The following is a 23,600-nucleotide window of genomic DNA, read 5'->3' on the forward strand; positions in this document are numbered from 1 at the left end:
GGATGTGGGGATAGTGGGGGAGACCCCAGATGTCTCCGCTGGATTCTCTGCCCTGGGACCCCCACCAGACTCCAGGTCCAGACAGGGGGGAAAGGGAGTGGGGGAAGCCCAGCTCTCTGAAGGATTAAAGGATGGGAGGAGGGAACATGCAGGCAGGTCGGACTGTCCCTGAAGGTTACCCGCAACCACCTCAACAAAAACCTCAGAAGGGGAGAGGGGGGGACTGAACTTAACTTTCCATGGTGTAGGTATTGCTCCAGACAGAATCCTTACCACCGAAGTAGGGGAGCTGTCGGCCAAGGGATCGCTGCAACTCAGACCAAAGCCCGGTCGTATGAGACCCTGCGAGACGTTTAACATGCAGGACAGCCTCTGTCTGTGGGGCTATGTCACGGTCAACCTAGCGCGTAGCTGCATCTGCACACGCTCTCTGGCTGGGCTGGGGGGGGACCACTGGATCTAGATTATCCAGCCCCTCACCCAAACGAGCAGTTGACTGTTGATCTCCCAAGAGAAAAAAGAAAAAAAGATGTAAGGAAGGAGAAAAAATTGCTAGGACCAGAGATCCCAACTGGGAGCCTAGGTCCTTACTTCTTACTAGACAGATTAAAACTGATTACCAAGAGCAGAGAGGGGGGTTATATTCCAAGCTGAGGATGGCACATGGGCGTAGCCAGGTGTTTTTTGTTCTGCCTAGTCCTACTCCTAAGGCAATATAACCCAGTAGTTATGATTTATGGAGCGCTGTGTCCATCGATGAATGAAAGAAAAATCTAATTTCTTCCTAGGATAGCTAGAGTCTTAAGTGGAGTGTGTTTATATCCTGCCTAGCAGGAAAGCAAAAGGGTGAATCCTCGTATCCTGCAGGCAGTGTTGATCAAGGCAGTAAGGATGGGTTGTAGCGTCTGTGCCTAAACATATAGGCCTGTACTGTAAACTGCTCAAAACTCTAGCAACTGAATGCAACAACAGGTTTGAAGGCAATGGCAGCGTTGTGTGGGTTAAGAACCCTCTCACCCAGTTTTGCAGTGCAGCAGGGCAAAATTACGACCTTCCATTTGGAGGGGGCCCCCTTTGTCAGTCCTGCTGTATGGTTGTGTAGATGGTGATGACCCGGTCCGCCTGCCCACAGGTTCCGCTAACCTGCCTCCTCAGTATAACCAGCTCTCTCCCTCTCTCTGGCACCTCTGAATCCTCCCAGCTCAGGCCTGATCCAGCCTAGACCTGCATGTATCTACTCCTCTCTCTCTCTCTCTCTCTCTCTCTTTCCCTCTCCCTCTCTCTCTCACACAACCGGCCTCCAACACAGTCTCTCCCATCTACCCCCGCGCCCAGTGTTCCTGGGCTCCTCCCCCTTTGCCAGTCCTCTTGAGCGGTGAAGTTCAGCTAATCTGGATGAAAGAATCTCACTTACAGCATACAAGTCCCAGAATCCCCAGCATTCCTGAATGGGTTGTGTGATAACTAAGTTGCAGAACACTGCCATCTTGTGGCCAAATACAGTCCTGCATAACAGTAACACTGCACAGTGTTACACATATAAAATGTTTTCAGAGCAGTTAAACAGGTTTTCATTCTGACCAAATTTCTTGCAAAATGCTATTCCCACCTGCAAAGCTAGGCAGTTCTACCCACTTGGTCTGCTACTTAACAGCTTATGGAATTAGTTAACTTGGCTACCACTCTGACTAATTTTCCCACTACAAGGCAGCAGGTCAATATCAGAAGGCAGGGACAATAGTCAGAGTTTTGGGATCAGGGCTGAGCTTTTGAAAAAAAAAAAAGTCAAAATCTGCATATCAATGCCGATTTGTTTTTTCTTTTGTTTTTTGTTTTTTGCACTGGCTGCACAATATGGAGAAAGGAGGACTGTGTCTGAAACAACTGACGGATCCCATGATGGAGGTATCGCTTTATTTACACGCTTATTGAATCAATAGGTTTGTTTTAAGCAACTCTTTAAAATTAAAAAAAAAAAAGATATGAGAAAAAAAAAGATTCTAAAAATAAATGCAGATTAAAAATACTTCCAGTTGGTGAGAGTCCCAACACATGCAGCAGCTCTATGAGTAAAAGATTACATACAAACTGCCTTTCTCATTTGTTTCAGATGTGCCCTTTTTTCTGAACGCTTGTATGCTTCATGCTGGCAGGCAAACAGAGGCATTCTGTAGACAAGGATATAATTTGGAGGATTTAAGATTTAAGCCACTGGGGAGACTACCTATTGATGGCCAAACAGCAGCATTTCTGCCTGGCTTTACAAATAGATTTAACGAGCAACAGATTTTCATGCTCTGTTTTAGAAATAACATTTTATCAGTAAAGTTTTTTGTGCAACTTATAGCAAATGTAAACCCAATCACTAACAACTCACACAAATATGTTCATGTGATTTCAAAATGTGTTTTCCACCTTTTTAAATCTGCGATCTTTATTCTAATATCTAAATCTTAAATTAGATTGACATCAAGAGAACAAAAATCAGCTGATAGAGATGCAAAGATAATTTAGGGACATTTTTTTTAAAATACTGTGTATGGTGAATCTACACATCTGTAATCTGTAATCTACACATTTTGGAGCAAAGTTGGATTTCACATAAATATTGTATGACAGAAGACTTTATATACCTCTAAATAGCACTTCTGCTATATAACATTCCCCAAAAATTAAAAAAAAATAAAAATTTTTCATCATTTTAGGCCAATTTGTTTTCTCCTACATATTTTTGGAAAGAAAATCGCAATAAGCGTTTTTTGATTGGTTTGAGCAAAAGTTATCGCGTCTACAAACTACGGGAAAGATTTATGTCATTTTTATTGTTTATTCTTTTTTACTAGTAATGGCAGCGATCTGCGATTTTTAGCGGGACTGCGACATTACGGCGGACATATCAGACCCCTAACTGACATTTTTGACCCTTCTGGGGGTACCAGTGACATTACTACAGTAATCAGTGCTAAAAAATATGCACTGTCACTGTAATAATGACACTGGCAGGGAAGAGGTTAACACAGTGGGTAATCAAGGGGTTAAATGTAAGCCTAGGGGCATGTTTACTAACTGTGGGGGGGATGGGCTTTTGAAGGGATCATAGAGACCTGTGATGCTATATAGAAGGATCACAGGCACTCTCTGATTATTCCAGAGAGAAGAACGGTCAGCTGTGTTTACAAAAGCTGACCGTTCTTCTCTCTCAGCGGGGAGCGATCCTGGGTGGCCGGCGGCAATCAGAGCCACCGGCCCTGTGCGTCGAAGTCCCTGCTGCCGAGTGGGGGCGGGAGCACGCCCCCTACCAGCAGGCGCGCCCATACATCCTTGGGTGGGAACCAGTTAAGGTCCCTTTCAAACTTGTTCGACCACTAGAAATAGTCCCTGCGCTACTTTGATCTGCCTTTGATGCGTTTTAAGGTCCATAGACCTCAATATTACAAAGGCATTGCTTCAAGTTCAGCCAAAATTGCGGCAAAATCACGCAACTTTTAGGTCGAACAAGTGTGAAAGGGACCTTAACCAGTTCCAAACCAAGGACGTGTCCGTACACCCTTGGGTGGGAACTGGTTAAGGTCCCTTTCACACTTGTTCTACCTAAAAGTCGCGCAATTTTGACTTGAATTGAAGCAATGCCTGTGTACTCTTGAAGTCTATAGACCTCAAAACCCATCAAAGTTGGACCGAAGCAGTGCAGGGACTATTTTGAAATCAGTGAAACTTGAAGTCACACAGATATGAATGGTACTCATTGGATCATGGAGTACGACTTGTCATGCAACTCTGCAGTCCCAAGTTGCAGGACAAGTTGCACAAATGTGAAAAGTGCCTAAATAAACTTTTGGCTATGTGTCACTTTAACCACTTGCCGACCGCCGTCAGTATATTTACTGCGGCAGTCAGCTGCTCCTGGGCAAACCAAGGTAGTACTACGTCGCTCGCCCAGAAGCCTGTAGGGGGCGAGTGCGCGCCGCCGGAGGCACGCTCCCGCCCTCGCTTGTTCACGGGCATCCCCGCGCATGTGACCAGCGGCTCCGATGTCCGTCGGTCACTCGTGATCCCACTCAGGAGAGGGAGAAAGGCAGACGGCTGATGTAAACACAGCCATCTGTCATTCTCCCTGATGTAAAGGCAGAGACTGTACGATCCTGCTATGTAGGATCGTATGTCTCTGTGGTTACATCACTAGCCACCCCCCCTTCCCCACAGTTAGAAACACGCCCCTAGGGATACATTTAACCCACTGATCACCAATAAAGTTAACCCCTTCCCTGCCAGTGTCATTTTGACAGTAATAGTGCATATTTATAGCACTGATTACTGTAGTAATGTCACTGGTCCCCCCAAAAGTGTCAAAAATGTCTGTCAAGGGTCCGATCTGTCCGCCGCAATGTCGCAGTCCCGCAAAAAAAAAAAAAAAAAAAAAAATCGCAGATCGCCGCCATTACTAGATAAAAAAAAAAAAACAATAAAAATGACATAAATCTTTCCCGTAGTTAGTAAACGCAATAACTTTTGCGCAAACCAATCAAAATACGCTAATTGTGATTTTTTTTTACCAAAAATATGTAGCAGAAAACAAATTGGCCTTAAATTTTAAAACATTTTGATTTTTACTTTTTTTTTGTGGGAATTTCATATAAAAAATGTGAAAAAATATTGTTATTTTTTCGAAATTGTCGCTCTTTTTTTGTTTATAGCGCAAAAAATAAAAATCGCACAGGTGATCAAATACCACCAAAAGAAAGCTCTGTTTGCGGGAAAAAAAGGAAATCAATTTCGTTTAGGTACATTGTCGCACGACGGCGCGATTGTCCGTTAAATTCACACAGTGCCGAATCGCAAAATAGGCCCTGGTCTTTGAGCAGCCAAATCCTCCGGGGCTTAAGTGGTTGAAAGAGATCTTCAGACCCCTTCCCCACACTCCTCCACCAAAATGAGAAATGTTTCGGAAGGGGGTGCGCCTTGCTAACTTGAAGCACTGCATGCTGCAACTTCTTCAACTGCTATGCTAAGGTTTAGATGTAACGCTGAACGAGTCGCTAAACATAGAGAAGAGTTAGTACTTCCAAGAAGACAATGTACATGTAAATTACTATATGCGAACGACATGCATTATACAGCTAAACATACATTACTTGGATAATAATAGTCATAGCAGCCATCGCGTTCCGAGAACAATAATGCCATCAAAACCTTTTTTTTTTTTTTTTCCCTAAAGAGATTTAATAGGATGCTGTTCTGAAGGTCTGAATGTTCTGCTGTCTTGGCCTGCACTGTTAACTTGTACAAAATTCATGAGCAGTCAATTATTTGTTTTAACTTGAGGTGTTAGTGGAGCAATGGAGGCTTAAAAGGGCAGCTCCTCATATAACAGCTCTGAGTGCTCCGGAGAGGGGCTCACCTTGCACAAATCGCTCGTGTTTGTTTGCAAGGAAATATCAGTTGCTCCATCCAGTCTACTCCGTTAGCACAAGGAAGCAGTACAATAGTTTAAAGGGGAATTCCAGTTTATACAACTCTACCTTCAGGCAAAGTGCCAGTGTTGTCATTTATGAACCACTTCAGCTCCGGAAGCTTTACCCCCTTTCATGACCAGGCCATTTTTTTTACGATACAGCGCTGCGATACTTTAACCAGTTGCCACCGCCCCACGCAGATTTACTGTGGCAGGGCGGCAGGGCGGCTCGGCTGGGCATAATCACGTAGATCTATGTGATCATGAACCGCGCGCCCGCTGTGATTAGACACATCGGGAGCCAGACCGCGGGAGGAGCGGGTGCGATCCTCGCCGGCCTCCTGCGATCTTCACAAAAACTGACAGGAGAGCCGCCTGCCTATGTAAACAAAGCAGGCGGCTCTCCTGTCACACAGGCACAGTGAGATTGTGTGTCTCAGCTAAGCTGAAACACCGATCTCTGTGTGCCTTTCACAGAGCCCCCCCCACACACGTCAGTAAGCATATTAGGCATACATTTAACCCCTTTGATCACCCCCAGTATTAACGCCTTCCCTGCCAGTGTCATTATTACAGTAACAGTGCATATTTTTAGCACTGATTACTGTAGTAATGCCACTGGTCCCTCCAAAAGTGTCAAAAATGTCAGTTAGGGGGTCCGATCTGTCTGCCTCAATGTCGCAGTCCCGCAAAAAATCGCAGATTGCCACCATTACTAGTAAAAAAAAAAAAAAACAATAAAAATGACATAAATCTTTTCCATAGTTAGTAGATGCGATAACTTTTGCACAAACCAATCAAAATACGCTTATTGCGATTTTTTTTTTTTTACCAAAAATATGTAGCAGAAAACAAATTGGCCTAAAATGTAAAAAAAAAAATAGATTTTTACATTTTTTTTTTGGGAATGTTATATAGCAGAAAGTGAAAAATTATGTTTTTTTTTTTCAAAGTTCTCTTTTTTATATATATATATATATATATATATATTTATTTTGTGTGTATGTGTATATATATATATATATATATGTAAATATGTATATATTCATTCAAATGAAAATGGCTGAAAAACATATATTTCTGTTGCATTGTGGGTGTTTGGGAGGGTCTCCTAATGTGTTTTGCAAAAAACGCCTCTGAGCTAAACGCGCCCAAACGCGGCATGCAAATGCAACACAACGGGCGTTTTTAAACCCCTTCGCTCCCTATCACATAGTGCACTAATATATACAGTATATCAGCTAACTACTGATCACTGTATTAGTGTCACTTGTGACCACAGTTTGCGCTAGGCCCAAATAGGTTTAGGCCACCCACCATACATCCCCTAAAAAGGTTTAACCCCTTGATCTCCCCCAGTTAACCCCTTCACTGCCCTGTCACAGTGTTCACTATATACAGTGATATCTGTATTAGTGATCACTGTATTAGTGATCACTGTATTAGTGTCACGGGTGACGCTAGTTAGGCTAGTTAGCATCAGGGTCCCACCACACCACCGTTATTTAGCATCACTTACAGTCAATTACACTAACACACACATACACACACACCTCTATTACTAGTATAGTGTTTGAACAGATCAATATCTGATCTGATCAGAACTATACTAGCATCCCCATAGTTTAGTGTTCCTAAAACGCGGTGTTTGCACAATCAGTACTGATTCCTGCCAGCACCTGGGTTTAGCCCCTCCGCCCAGCCCACCCTACCCAGGCAAGTGCAGTAATCAATAGATTACTGCCACTTCCAAAAAACACAAATCACACAAAACTGCTGCGTTAGCAGAGTCAGGCCTGATCTCTGCTAGCACTAGCAGTTTTTTTTTTTGTAGCGACCAAATAGTCCTTGACAACCAGGTGCTTTTTTACCCGTTAGTCACACTACTGTACCTTTAAATTTAGTTGATAAAATGTCCAAAACGGTTGTACAGTAGCGCAAAGGCCTACCGTATACTGACCATGTCAGATGAGAGCGATGGGGAAGCCTCACTGGCAGAATCAGGGTCAGTATACCAACCTTTAGAGAACAGCGGCTCCCTGACAGACATCTCCGACGACGGATGGGTCCCTGCTAAGGTCAGGCGTACCCGACCCCATTCTGGAGTTGCTGAGATGCAAGAACCCGGAGTTTCTCGTATGCAGCAGAGTGCCAGTACTAGTGCCGCTCACACTTCTCATGATCTGGCAAGAACGAGCGGCCTAGTACACCCTGGACCTAGTACAACCAGCACTGCAGTAAGACTTGGTGATGTGGCGAGTCCCATAAGTACAGTTGAAGCTGGTGCGGTGGCTAGCACGAGTAGTGGCCCCCAGCCGCCGCGTATACAAAGACAGGCCCGTAGAGCCCATAGTGACCTCCCTGAAGCACTGGCATATCTTAATTGGTAGCCCACAGATTCTACAGCGCCCGTACTTCCAGCATTCAGTGCCCAACACGGAATTCGAGTGGAACCAGCTGGTTTTAACCCCCTTATTTGTTTTTCACTGAAGATCATTACAGATCTATTGTGGATCAAAGCAATTTGTATGCTAGTCAATTTATTACCGCCAATCCAAATTCGCCCCTTGCCAGAGAATTCGGCTGGAAACCTATAAAGGTTTCCGAATTTAAGATCTCTGGGCCTATCCTTCAACATGGGCATTGCAAAAAAGAGTGAATTGCAGTTATATTGGTCCACTGACCCAATTCACCAAATGCGCGTGTTCTCTGCTGCTATGTCCAGGGCTCGATACAAACAAATATTTTGGTTCATGCATTTCAACGACAATGAACTCTGTCGTCCTCAGGGAGACCCTGAATATGACCGGCTCCATAAAATTCAGCCCCTTGTAGACCACTTCAATCAGCGGTTTGCAGCCTTGTTTACCCCCGAACAAGTTGTCTGCATTGACGAGTCCCTGATAACGTTTACTGGCCGCCTTGCTATGAAACAGTATCACCCCAGCAAGCGTGCCAGATATGGGGTCAAACCGTATAAGCTGTGTGATAGGGCCAATGGGTATACAGTTAGTTTCCGTGTCTACGAGGGAAAAGATAGCACTCTGGAGCCCCCCGACTGCCCAGACTACATAGGGAGCAGCAGTAAGGTAGTTTGGGACTTGGTGTCACCCTTACTCGGAAAGGGGTATCACTTGTACGTGGACAATTTTAATTTGAGCGTGCCACTTTTTAGACACCTCTTTCGATTACAAATTGGCGCTTGTGGCACCGTGCGATCTAATCGCCAGGTCTTCCCCCAACGGCTAGGAAATGCCCCACTGAGTCCGGGGGAGAGAGCCTGCTTGAGGTGCGATGAATTGCTTGCAGTGAAGTTGAGGGACAAATGGAACGTTTTTGTTCTGTCCTCCATTCACAGCAGTCTAAATTACTACGGTCACCGGTGTTGTTGTTGAGAAGCCCCTCTGTGTCCACGACTATAAACGTAAAATGGGAGGGTTGGACTTCAATGACCAGATGATGGGACCGTACTTAGTTGCCCGTAAGGCCAGACGCTGGTACAAAAAAGTGTCTGTATACTTATTTCAATTGGTTATTTACAACACTTTTGTCTTACACAAAGCGTCTGCCGGAACATTATCCTTCCTACACTACCAGGAAGAGATAATCAGAGCCCTTCTTTTTCCAGCAGGTGCTCCTGTCCAACTTCCCCAACCAGAGGCAGCTGCATGAGAGGCATTTTCCGGAATTCCTCCCGAGTACCCCTACCCAAAGATACCCCCAAAAAGATGCCGTGTCTGCAGCAAGCGCGGATTTAGGCGTGACACCCGTAATTATTGTCCCGACTGACCTGGTCTTTGCCACAGTGACTGTTTCCACACACTAGTGGATTATTAGCGTAGGGTACAGCACAGCACAGTTTAGGGCACACTTACACAGGGTCTCAAAAGATGTTTGATGGCTATCGTCCTTTTGAGAGACCCTAACCTGGAACCTGGAACTTTAACGTTGAAGAAAAAAAAAAGTTTAAAAAAAAATACAAAAAAAACATAAAATAAAAATTACAAAAAAAAACATAAAATAAAAAAGCCAGAAATAGTTGTCATCTGTTATTTTTCTGTTCTTACTCTTCTCTTCTACTTATACTCTTCCTGCTCTTACTGTTTTTCATTGGTACTTTTCAGGTACCAATGTAATGTTTTATGTTTACTGTTCACTTTGCCTTGCAGGTACTCATCAGCTGCCACACTGATTTGATATATTCTGACACAAACAGCGTTTGCGCTCACCATATATGGATACCTCTGATGGCAGCGCTGTGGTAGGTTGATTTCACCACTGCAGTTAAAATACCTTTAGGTATATGTGGAATATTGTCATGTATACCCGTCATTAAGAAGTGGGTTTGGATGTTTGGGCGGTTAATGGTGCGTATACTACACAATTTTCCTGCGGAGATTTCGGTTAGGTTCTATTTTTCTTTTTCGTTCAGCCCACAGGCTGCATGAAAAAAAAAAACCAACACTATATGCCAAACAAGGACCAGCAATGTACTGGTACGTTGCTGGATTTTGAGTAGTTATACCAGGATGATGCCTGCAGATGTAGGCATCATCTTGATATCGTTTTTTTACAGCCAGCGGTCGGCTTACATGTAAAAGCAATCCGAGCGGATAATTGGCCGCTAGACTACTTTTACAAGCAGTGGGAGGGGACTCCCCCCCCCCTCCCGCCGCCTTGCGCTGCCTTCCACCGCCTTCTGCGTTTTTTCTCGGGCTCTCCTGTCCTACCGGTTAACCCGAGAGTGCAGCCAGTGTTTCAATTATCTAAAGCTGATTGGAGATGAGAATGGCTCCAATCATCTCTATGGCCTAAGATACCAGAAGCTACGAGCATTTAATGACTTCTGTTTCGCCAGAAATAATCAGCGCCATTGGGAAATTGGGAAAGCATTTTATCACACCAATTTTGGTGTGGTCAGATGCGTTAAGGTCAGAGGAGAGATTTAGAGTCGAATAACCCCAATTTTTGCAATGTGTGAGCAATATATCATTTAGTAACAACTTTGTGTAAAATAAAAACAAAAAAAAAATAATTTTCCTGAAACTTGTGGCAAAATATAAAAAATTCCATGGACTCGCCATGCCTCTCAGCAAATAGCTTGGAGTGTCTACTTTCCAAAATGGGGTCATTTGGGGGGCTTTTGTGCTATCTTGACATTTCAGGGCCTCCGAAACCGTGATAGGCAGTGAGAAAGTGCAATGGAAGGTGGTGATTGATTTTCAGGGTCCCGTACACAGCTAGGCTCCCAAAAAGTCTCACACATGTGGTATCCCTGTACTCAGGAGAAGCAGCAGAATATATTTTGGGGTGTAATTACACATATGCCTATGGCATGCATGAGAAATATATAATTTCAATTACAACTTTTTGTAAAAAAAAACATTTTTTTTTTTTTAGTCGTTTTTCAAACACCTGTGACAAAAAAAAAAAATATTCAATAAGCTCAACATGCCTCTCACTACATTCCTTAGGAAATCTTCTTTCCAAAAAGTGGTAATTGGGGGGGGGGGGGGGTTGTACTGCCCTGCCATTTTAGCACTTGAAGAATTGAGATAGGCAGTCAGAAATTAAAGCTGCGTAAATTCCAGTATTTACAGCATAGTTTGTACACGATATAACTTTTGCGCAAACCAATAAAAATACGCTCATTGAGAATTTTATTGTCAAAGACATGTAGCTAAATACATTTTGGCCTAAATATATGACAAAAATTGAATATATTGGATATTTTTTTAACTGTCAAAGTAGAAAATGTCAATTTTTGGCAAAATTTTTGCTCTTTTTTTATTAATATCGCAAAAAATAAAGAGCGTAGAGGTGATCAAATACCACCAAAAGAAAGCTCTGTTTGTGGGAAAAAAGGACATAAATTTTGTTTGCACAGTGCCAAGTTGAAAAAAGTGGCCTGGAAGTTAAGCAGGAAAATCCTCTGGTCTAAAAGTGGTTAAAGTGGAGTTCCAGTTTTTTTTTGTTTATGTTTTAACACCCATGTGATGGTCGCACACACACATATATATATATATATATACACACATATATATATATATATATATACATATACATACGGTAGTGATATGGGTATATGGGTAATGAATGTATGTTTTAGCAGACTTTTTCTTGTTAAAAAATGTACCTTGCTATTCCCTGTAAGCCCGCTCCCATCTTGAGTGTTGGCATCTGAGGCCCACTCATTGCTTCTTCTGGGATATGGCGATCGCACATACGCATATTGTAGAAAGCGCGGCGCACAAATACTGTGATGCTGCAAGTGGAGGATGCCCATTGACTCCTGGGATTGATGAAACCCATATACCAGGAGCCAATGCGCTGCCCCTGCCCAGGAATGACCCACCTTTCCGCAGCGAGGAACAGGGGAAGCTGAGAATTGCTGGGGAAATAAGATACGTACATACATTATCTCACAAGAGTGAGTACACCCCTCACATTTTAGTAAATATTTTATTATTCCTTTTCATGTGACAACACTGAAGAAATTACACTTTGTTACAATGTAAAGTAGTGAATGTACATCTTGTATAACAGTGTAAGGCCTCTTTCACACAGCCGCTCCTTATGTCCGTATATCACCCCATCCATTTGCGGGTGATATACGGACATAATGCATGTCAATCCGATTGCGGATGTCAGCAGATGACCATCCGATTTGCGTCCTTTGAGTTCTGTTCCGTTTTTTGGAACGGAACAGAACCCTATTTTTCTTCCGTTTAAAAAACGGAAAGGACGCAAAATCGGATGTCAGCGCAATCCCATAGACATACATTATGTCCGTACATAATCCGCAAACGGATGGGATGATATGCGGACATACGGACCGGATGACACAAGTGTCATCCGTGTCCAAAAAAAAAATATGGTCCGTTCCGTGTGAAAGAGGCCTAAATTTGCTGTCTTCTCAAAATAACTCAACACACAGACATTAATATCTAAACTGCTGGCAACAAAAGTGAGTACACCCATAAGTGAAAATGTCCAAATTGAGCCCAATTAGCCATTTTCCCTCCTCGGTGTTATGTGACTCATTAGTGTTACAAGGTTTCAGGTGTGAATGGGGAGCAGGTGTGTTAAATTTGGTGTTATCGCTCTCACTCTCCCATATTGGCCAATGGAAGTTCAACATGGCACCTCATGGCAAAGAACTCTCTAAGGATTTGAAAAAAAGAATTGTTGCTCTACATAAAGATGGCCTAGGCTATATAAGAAGATTGCCAAGAAAAGAAGATTGCCCTAAAACTGAGCTGCAGCACGGTGGCCAAGACCATACAACGGTTTAACAGGATAGGTTCCATTCAGAACAGGCCTCGCCATGGTCGACCAAAGAGGTTGAGTGCACATACTCAGCGTCATATCCAGAGGCTGTCTTTGGGAAATAGAGGCATGAGTGCTGCCAGCATTGCTGCAGAGGTTGAAGGGGTGGGGGGTCAGCCTGTCAGTGCTCAAACAATGCGCCGCACACTGCATCAAATTGGTCTGCATGGCTGTCATCCCAGAAGGAAGCTTTGTCTAAAAATGATGCACAAGAAAGCCCGCAGTTTGCTGAAAACAAGCAGACTAAGGACATGGATTACTGGAACCATATCCTGTGGTCTGATGATACCAAGATAAACGTATTGGGTTCAGATGGTGTCAAGCGTGTGTGGCGGCAACCAGGTGAGGAGTACAAAGGCAAGTGTGTCTTGCCTACAGTCAAGCATGGTGGTGGGAGTGTCATAGTCTGGGGCTGCATGAGTGCTGCCGGCACTGTGGAGCTACAGTTCATTGAAGGAACCATGAATGGCAACATGTACTGTGACATATGATCCCCTCCCTTCAGGGACTGGGCTGCAGGGCAATATTTCAACATGATAACAACCCCAAACACACCTCCAAGATGACCACTGTCTAGCTAAAGAAGCTGTGGGTAAAGGTGATGGACTGGCCAAGCATGTCTCCAGACCTAATCCCTATTGATCATCTGTGGGGCATCTTCAAAGGTGGAGGAGCGCAAGGTCCTTAACATCCACCAGCTCCGCAATGTCATCATGGAGGAGTGGAAGAGGACTCCAGTGGCAACCTGAGAAGCTCTGGTGAACTCCATGCCCAAGAGGGTTAAGGCAGTGCTGGAAAATAATGGCTGCCACACAAAATATTGACACTTTGGGCCCAATTTGGACATTTCCACTTAGGGGTGAACTCACTTTTGTTGCTAGCGGTTTAGACATTAATGGCTGTGTGTTGAGTTATTATGAGGAGACAGCAAATTTACACTGTTATACAAGCTGTACACTCACTACTTTACATTGTAGCAAAGTGTCATTTCTTCAGTGTTGTCACATGAAAAGATATAATAAAATATTTACAAAAATGTGAGGGGTATACTCACTTTTGTGAGATACTGTATATTGCTGAAAAAAAAAAAAGTTTCCAATGATAAATTGTGCAGTAGTCACGAGTGCAAGGGCGAAAAGTTTAAAATGTTTGTGGAACTCCACTTTAATTTGTGCCTTTTATAGCATTACACACTTGGCAAGCAGAGGGAAATCTTCCCCTTAATGGTCGATCTAAGACATATCTAGCTCAAGCTGTCATGTTACAACTGGAAGAAGAAACACAAAACAAAACAAGGATGCATTTACTAGGGTAAGTGATAACATGAAAACCAAACCAAGTCGTGCAAGAATTTCAAAGTGCCCTGGCTAAACTGCTAGAGTTACACATGGCCTTTAAATCAACCTGGATAAGCCCACAGAACCTTCTCTGACACCAGCATTTTAGGTCTGTAAAAAGTCACTCATGGCCAGCATATCGATTTATCGCTACTGTAGGAGAGATAACATCACAGCTGCAATTAAAACTGCATTTCTGGTACCTAGCTACTATTCAGGTTCTCAGGAAGCAGGCCATGGTCCACATGGAGCGCGAGTCAAGCCGCTAATCCACCAAACATGCAAGAAAACAAAGAAAAAGAAGGTGCCCATATAGGGCGAGCGATAGAATGGAAACCAGAATCTTATAGGAATTGTCATTTTTGCTTTCATTATGAAGAGATTCAAAAGGAAACTGTATATATTTATAGGTAGTATATAAGTATAACAGTCTTTTGAAAGAAAACTAAGAAAAAAACATAAACCAGCAGAAACACGCATGCGATATAATAGCAAATTACCTGGGTCTATGTTCGTGCTTTGGATGAAATGTCTGGGAGGAATATGTGCGTTCCTGAAATGTTTTGCGCCTGCAACGGCAATAAAAGCCCCTCTGTGACACCATATTGTCTCTGTGCTTTATGGACACAACTATAAAATTGCAAAAAACATCATTTCATTTTGCAATGAACCCTCCACATTGATACATGTTGGTAAATACACACCTTGGAGCATAATTATAACATTGAAACAGTGTAATTAGGATTTTTGTGCCAAATAGGTCATTTCTGCAATCTTCTGTGGATTGTTCTGCTCGCATTCACCATTTATTTTTCTATTTAGAGTAGTGAATTTGCTGGATTTGGGGCAGACACAGCTGTTTTGAGTGGTGTTAGGGTCCTTTCACACGGTGCACCGTCTGACGAGGTCTGTTCTACTCAGCGGGGGATCGATCCGCCGATCTCCGCTGAGCAGGCGGATGACAGCTCCGTCTCCGCTCTGTGTGTGCAGACAGAGCTGTCAGATCCCCGCTGTCCTCTATGGGGAGATCGGATGAGAACGGACTGCCTGTCCATTCTCATCCGATCCCATCCGATCCGCCAGACAGATGGAAAATAGGGTTTCCATCCATCCGGATTTCATGGACAGGATCAGATCGGAAAGCAGCGGGTGTCAGTGGACAGGTCTCCGCTGCCCCATAGGGCTGCATGGAGCATCCGATCAGGTCTGCCTGAAAAACTGACAGGCGGATCGGATCGCCCGTGTGAAAGGACCCTTAGGCAGGCCACAGACTGTGCACATTTAGCTCTGCAACAACAAGTTGCAGGAAAGAAATTCCCCATCAACACAGAGTCATTGTTTTCTCCTGGCAGGGGGCTTTCTCCTGAAACAGACAGTGGGACTCGCCCAGCCCACTGCTCCCTTGCCAATGGCTCCTGTGGCTATCAATCTGTTCAATAAGGAGACAGACAGCGGCTAGAGTTGCTACGCTCGTGCACATCGCTGGATCGTATCGGGCTCAGGTTAAAAAAAAGGTGGGGGTCTGGGGGAGATGCTGCAAAGAAGGTTTTTCACCTTAAAGCATAGAATGCATTATTGAGAAAAACCATGAGGCTTCACATACAGTTTAGGGAGAAATAGGTTACTTCCAAGACCTAGCTGCAGGGCCAGGACAAGGGGTGGCTGCCCTGGGCACTGTGGTTTAATGTGAAGTGAGGAGGGGGCACCAAAAGGCGGCAGGTAAGAATTGCTCTAGGAGGGGAAATTCGGGGAGGTGTTCTAGGAGTGGTGATTTGAAGGGCATGGTGTTGGGAAGGGGGGGGGGAGATAATTTGTGCTAGAAGGGGGAATTTTGTGCTAGAAAAGGTGATAGAATAGGGGGGAGGATGGGGAGGAGAGGATGTTTGCTAAGAAGGGGGAATACTTTTTGGGGGAAGTGGTGGATTTGTGCTGGAAGCATATAGAGAATGAGGGGATTTGAGCGGGGGGGGGGGGCTGGGGAGGGAAGACAGATTTGTACTGGGCAGAGAGGGAATTTATGCTTAGGGGGTCAGCGTTTAGATTAGTGCTTAATTTTCTTTCGGGGGGGGGGGGGATTTTGCTAATACATAATACTCATACATCTTTAGGGGGTGATGCAATATGGCATGTTTGCCCTTGGCTCTGGATGGCCTTGTCCTGGCAATGGCTGCATGTATTTAGAGCTGAGCAAACCTCCCCCCAATCAGTTCACACTTTTAAAAACTAAAGATTGCTAACTATTAAAGTCTATGGAGGTAAATCTTGTTAGTTAGGTCATTTGTAGAACCAAGGCCTCATGCACACTGCCAGAAGCCTATAAAAGTCAATGACAGGCTGTAATTCCATAAGTACAACGTGGCTGGATGGAGCTGTACATTGTACTTATGGAATGAATGCCCAAAACCTAGACTTCGTGTGTTCCTGGTACTTATCTGTGGGCTCATACTGCCCTAAATGTTAGTATAACTTGGGGGACCATCCATTCGCAGCAGCTTCCAGCCTCTCATGGACTTTTACAGGCTGCAAGCAGTGGGGCTGGACAGTGCCCCTGTGTCTTCCACCGCATCAGAATTTTATGTACAAGGGCTAAAAGGCCAGTGAGCATGCATGATACCTAATAAGAAAGCCATTTTAAAGAAGGCACAGGATGCAGGGCACTGTCATGGAGGAAGAACCAAAGCCAAATTTAAAAACACAGTATAGCTCATATTTTTCCCTATATAGAATTTTTTAACTCTCCAATATGGCTGGTGGGAGCCCACCATTTTATAGTGAGGGGACAGGGTTTTCATTTTTTTTTTTTTTGCTCTTGTACCTTAGCTGAACAGGGTAAATTATGAATTGTTCCTGATTTCTGGCGATTAACCTACAACGTTTTTCCTTAACCTAGTGAAGCCCAGAGATTCGCTGCGAAACCATAGTTGCGGCAAAAGCAAAACGCTGTCCTATATTAAATTTATTCATTGCTATTTATGTGCCATGTTTGGAACTTGGGAGTTTAGAGTTAGGGTCCACACTTTGCAGATGTGTCTTGATATGGCAGCATGGCTTTGCATCTATTTGCAAATGTATGGAAAAAAAACATCTGCTGTAACCTATGTTGACGATGTTGAATTAGGATTTTTGTGCCAACCAGTGTACAGGGGAATTTTTTTATTGCCAAAGTGCACCATGGCATCACTTATGGGAAGAAAGCTTTAACCACTAGAGAATCTGTAGGTACAGTGCCTTCTAAAAGTATTCATACCCCTTGAGATTTTCCATATTTTGTCATGTTACAATCAAAAACCTAAATGTATTTTATTAGGACTTTATGTGATAGACTAACACAAAGTGGCACATAATTGTGAAGTGGAAGGAAAATTATAAATGTTTTTTAAAATTTTTAACAAATAACTATGTGAAAAGTGTGGCATGCATTTGTATTCAGTCCCCTTTACTCTGATACCACTAACTAAAATCTAGTGGAACCAATTGCCTTCAGAAGTCACCTAATTAGTAAATAAAGTCCACCTGCATGTAATTTAATCGCAGTATAAATACAGCTTTTCCTGTGAAGCCCTCAGAGGTTTGTTAGAGAACCTCAGTGAAGTATCATGAAGGTCAAGGAACACACCAGACAGGTAAGGGATAAAGTTGTGGAAAAGATTAACACAGAGCTAGGTTATAAAAAAATATCCCAAGCTTTGAACATTTCACAGAGCACTGTTTCATCCATCATCTGAAAATGGAAAGAGTATGGCACAACTGCAAACCTACCAAGACATGGCCACCCACCTAAACTGACAGGCCGGGCAAGGAGAGCATTAATCAGAGAAGCAACCAAGAGGCCTATGGCAACTCTGGAGGAGCTACAGAGATCCAAAGCTCAGGTGGGAGAATCTGTCCACAGGACAACTATTAGTCATGCACTCCACAAATCTGGCCATTATGCAAGAGTGGAAAGAAGAAAGCCATTGTTGAAAGAAAGCAAAAAGAAGTGCAGTTTGCAAGAAGCTATGTGGGGGACACAGCAAACATGCAGAAGAAACTGGGCCGAGGTTGACCTTCCAGCAGAACAACGATCCTAACCTTACAGCCAAAGCTACACTGAAACGGTTTAGATCAAAGCATATTCATGTGTTAAAATGGCCCAGTCAAAGTTCAGACCTAAATCCAATTGGGAATCTGTGGCAAGACTTGGAAATTGCTGTTCATAGACACTCTCCATCCAATCTGAAAGAGCTTGAGCTATTGTACAAAGAAGAATGGCCAAAAATGTTACTCTCTAGATGTGGAAAGCTGGTAGAGACATATCCAAAAAGACTTGCAGATTTAATTGCAGTGAAAGGTGATTCTACAAAGTATTGACTGGGGGGGGGGCTGAATACAAATGCACGCCACGCTTTTCACATATTTGTAAAAAAAAATTAAAACCATTTATCATTTTGCTTCCACTTTACAATTATGTGCCACTTTGTGTTGGTCTATCACATAAAACCCTAATAAAATACATTTACGTTTTTGGTTGTAAGGTGACAAAATGTGGGAAATTTCAAGGGGCGAATGAATACTTTTTCAAGACACTGTATAGGGTAAACCCAGACTTTGAAAAAAAAAAAAGCCACTCAGCAACAACTTGAACTAAATAACGATCCTCTATGTCTCCTTTGTTGTAAAAAGGAAAGACTCAAACTTTATCAGACAGCAAAAATAGCAAGAAGCAATAGCAATACATATGCAGAGTGATTTGTAAAAAAAAAAAATGCATACACCACCCAACCATTCATCATTATAAATAAAAATGCAAATACGTAAAAACATCCTTCTGTTTGCTGAAAGTCATGAAATACAATTTTCAATTCAACCAAATACTGGAATTATTAACCTAGAATATATCATTATACAGAGTTGTATAATGATTGAAATAGAAATTTTAAATCCAGTTTGTAAAAGCAAGGCGATCTGCATTTGCTCCTGGGTGATACCGGCCGGTTTATTTCCAAGGAGCGGATGTGACGTCCGGTCCTTGGAACGCATCTGGAATGCAAACCGGAAAGTAACATAGCATCTCCACGATCTGGCCAGCTTTTTTTTTGCTGTAATATAAGTGTGACTTTATACAATACACTACCTTTTAAAAATACTACACTATGAGCCTCCCTACCTCTCTTATGGTTTATTGCTGAGACCACACCACCAACGAGGTTGAGAAGTGGAATTTAGAGGGATCCTACATAGTCCCCATACCGCACTCTCTACAGAGGGATTACAGCGGAGCCCCCCAGAGGATATCCCCCACCCCAGAGGAGGGCACCCCCGATGTATCGTGGTACCTAGAGGGACCTCCCGAGGTTGTTTAACGGGGACCACTTACCTACACCAGACCCCAAGACTTATAAGACTTATCCAGGAGTCTATAAATATTCACGTAGTGCACAGTCACTTTATTTTTATTTTATATGTTTATGAGCACTATTGGTGTTTAATTTAGTGCCGCTTCACACGGAAGCGGCACGACTTTCGGGGCGACCTGTGAAGTTGCATGCACCACGACTTTGGCACGACTTGCACGGACTTCATAAAATGAATGTCTATGCAAGTCGCTCCAGGTCGCCCCGAAGTAGTACAGGACCCTTTTTCTAAGTCAGAGCGACTTGTGTCGCTCCTATTAGAACCGTTCCTGTACTACACTATGGGACGCGACGGTGACCAAGTCACCTGACAAGTCGTACTATTGTGAATGGAGACTAATTCATTTATTTGTTTATTTATTGCTATATATATTTATATACATTTGGGAAAGTATTTTCATTTGAGCGCTGTCTTTATTGTTTTTGCAGTTGCAACATATGATGAGGGATGGCAGCACCCCTGACGACTCTACTCAAACTAGGGACTCAAAACTTGCTGTCATTACTCATTTAACTAAAGCCCAGACCTTAAGGGTTTGGAATCCCAATCGCTGTGTAAGCCCAACAAGCCCTTACCAACGTACAAACTAATGTACACAATCTGGGCCAAGATTAAGTAGTTGCAACAAGCAACAGGTTTTACAATAAGTGGCCATTTGGCTAAATAACAGTTACCTAGAGTTGGCAAACTCCAATATGCTGAAAAGTGGCAGACCTATAGGATCACACACCTGCACCACATATTTGATAAAAGCCAGCTTTTACCTTTCTCCATCCTACAGTCTCGATATGACCTCCATGATAATATACATTTCTTCTACCTTCAGATCAGACACGTTATATTGGCTCTGGGACCACCTGACACCTGGCACCTTTCCCCAACTTCTATATTTAACTTGATGCAGTCCAACAAAGGCTTTATTTCTCACTGCTATGCATTATTTTTAAACACCTACCATGAGGATTATTAATGTAAGGTGATGGAACACTAGGAAAGGGATGTAGGAAATATGGAGAAAGACTAATTGGAAGTTGCATTACAATCAGTCCAAACAAGCTCTCTAAATGTATCCCAGTGACTTTCCCAGTTGTACATACTAATAAGGGTCCGCTATACCCTTTACAAATTACACAATAGGGATGTATTATCCAGCCCTTCATGTAGTATATGCCACAGAGATCACAAGGACTAAATACATATGCTTTGGGTCTGCCCTAAGCTACACCTACACTGATATTGGGCAACCATTGTCAGTACCCTTAATAATGCCTTTCAAACTAATATAGAGCTGGATCCCAAAACATTTGTATTGGGTTTACTTGATGAAGTCCCACAGTCACATACAGCAGGACAGAGGCAATTTCCAGAGCAATTATTTCAAGCACGCAAACTTGTGCTCCAGCACTGGAAATCTGAACCCCCCTGACCCCTGAGGAATGAATACGCTGTATGGGTACAACATTACGTTATGAGCCTTAAATCTATCAGCATCATGGGTGCCCTGCCAAATTCAAGAAGCTCTGGGATGGTTGGCTTAACGTCCCTGATCTCACCCCAAATGACCTGATATTACATAGACTTACGTAACGTGTTTATTTTGTTTTTCACTGCCATTGCATTCTTTGAGGTATGATTAGGGCAGCAGAATTTTATGATAATGCAATCTTGTTGTATCACTGTGTTACGCTGACATGGAGCCATACGGCTGATTTCTGTGTCTACTGTGATAATGTATTCTTTTACCAATGAACACGGTGATGTGAAACGTTACTCCTTCCGGTTGACTGTGTAAACTGGATTTAGTTGTTTTTCTTTTTTGTTCAATTACCTCTTTCAGACTTAGAAAAAAAAAGTTTGTAGACAAATGTCTACTCTACAGGATGGGGAGTTATGTCCTGTACACACAATAAGAAAATTGTACAAAAAATACCGCTTTCAAATCAATCGTACGATAATCTGATCGTTAGTACACAGTTTTCAAGAGCCAATTATGACAGTTAATCTGATATTATCTGATGGGACAAGCATGAAAATTTTTCTTGTACGATACCAGATCATATGATTTTCATTCAATCATCCAAAATACTGTACACTACAACACATTACATCGCTTCCAATTTTTTTTTCTGTCTTACAAGAATTCTCGTCACTATAGTAAACTCTTCATTTTTAATATGAGACTAGCATGCAAAAAATAAAAAATAAAAATGGACGATCATTCATCAGATAATCTCATCGTATGTACCAGGCATACTTTAGGTGTGAGTCATCAGGCAATCACACCACCTTGAGCAGTGAGTTCTTGTCTTTTCATACTTTAGGTAAGTATTTACAAATGAAAGTTTGCTTTGGTTGGGCATTACTGTTGCCAGCTGTCCCTCTTTTGGATGCACGATGCCCTCTTTTGGAACCAAATCCTATTTGTCAGTGGGGCCAGTTTTAAATACTTTGGCTGATTACTGCAGGACCTCTTGCATGGCCCAGTTCATAAGGCACCAAATGCTCTTCTCTAGGGTTGCATTGAAACCGATATTGAAAACGGGCCGATACTAAGCATTTGCACGAGTAATGGCAATCATGCAAATGCTCAGATACCTGAAACCGATACCTTTGCGGTGTGATTTGAGCCTATTTAAAATTATAGATCTCAAGCCACACTGCAAAGAACTGCATGCAATTTGAACAGGTATGCAATGTGATTCCTGTCTGAGTCACGTGCGGTTCCCCCCCACTGTTTTTGAATGAATCTCGGCTTGTCATAGTGAGTTCAGCCTGGGTTCACACAGGAACGGTACAGGAAACCACATGCGCTTCAGACAGGAATCACACTGCATTCCTCTTCAAATTGCATGCAAATCTTTGCAGTGCGATTTGAGCCCATTCATTCTTTATAGGTTCAAATCGCACAACAAAGGTACCAGTGCTCGGTATCGGCAAGTTCTTGACCAAAAATATCAATGCGCATACTCGCCGCTGAAAAAAAATGGTATTAGTGCAACCCTACTCTTCTCCCATACTTCCTTCTACCCTTCATTTTCCAAAAAAGGAACAGCATTTTTGCAAGAGTTTAGAAGCAGAGTATTGTATTTTATATGTATCTTAATGGAAATGAATAAAAATATCTAAAACAAAAAAAAGACGCAGAGTATTTCATACACTATGAGGTTGGTCATGCTGGAGGATATAATACTGCTGCTGTAATGCTGTAGCTCTTCATTGGGGGGGGGGGGGGGTTCTGGGAACCCTAAAAATACGAGGACCCTGGGCAGTTGTCTAATTTGCCTCCCTCCAATGCCTGTCCCACTCCTCAGTTGTTCCCTTTTATATAAAATTGTACTATTTAACCTTAATTATACTGCATTAAATCTTTCATCCAACCTCTAAATTATTTAATTTGTTATTTTGAAAAGTCAGTACAAAGAAAAAACTAATGATGAAAAAAGCACCAGTGGGCCATCATTTCTTGCATATTACATCTTCATTGCACATGGACTGGTTTATGTCCTTTTCGATTAATTTTTTTTATTTTACGAAGACATGTAATAAAGTTACAAAATCTCATTTGAACATGGCAGTGGATATTACCATAACAGTGCAAAGGTAGTTCTGAAAAATATAAAACCGATGTACAATATTACAGAATACACATTAGGTGCATCCACAACACAATAAGGGGAACAGATTGGGTAAATGAATCACGGAGAAAACCATCTCCTACAGATCCCTGTCCAGAGGGCCCTATAGATTGCAGGAAAATACGTTTATCTCCGGGAAGGAAAAAGAACAGAAAGAAAAAAAAAAAAAGAGGACGGAAAGAGGAAAAGAGAAGTGATTGTACAACCACACCATACTATCAAAAGTGTTGAAAGGCCAAAAGGGCACTAGGCATTATTTGAGAGACATTTGATCCATGAGTGCCAAGTTTTCTCAAACTCTGTCATTTTATCATTCAAGATAGCAGAAAGTCTTTCAATAATCATTATCCAGGATGGTTTATGTCCTTTTCCTACTTAATTTGTACTAAAATATCTCCCTCGTTACAATTTGAAAAGACTGGAGTGTTATGGTGTAAGAATATTCCATAGTAT

At 42.6% G+C, this 23,600-nt stretch overlaps 1 protein-coding gene across 4 annotated transcripts in view; it reads right to left on the bottom strand.

Annotated features, from left to right (window-relative positions):
- Nucleotides 1–23,600, bottom strand: part of KCNH5 (potassium voltage-gated channel subfamily H member 5) — a 510,054-nt gene that overhangs the window by 440,301 nt on the left and 46,153 nt on the right. For 2 of the 4 annotated variants that reach the window (XM_082242613.1, XM_082242612.1), the window contains exon 2: nucleotides 14,619–14,687. The exons of the other annotated variants lie outside the window; for them this stretch is intronic. In XM_082242613.1, coding sequence (XP_082098739.1) covers nucleotides 14,619–14,687 — 69 coding nt within the window. The remainder of the gene's footprint in view (nucleotides 1–14,618; nucleotides 14,688–23,600) is intronic. 4 annotated transcript variants of the gene reach the window in all.

This window comes from Pelophylax lessonae, assembly GCF_965119305.1.
Source record: "Pelophylax lessonae genome assembly, chromosome: 13".
NCBI classification, from domain to species: Eukaryota; Metazoa; Chordata; class Amphibia; order Anura; family Ranidae; genus Pelophylax; species Pelophylax lessonae.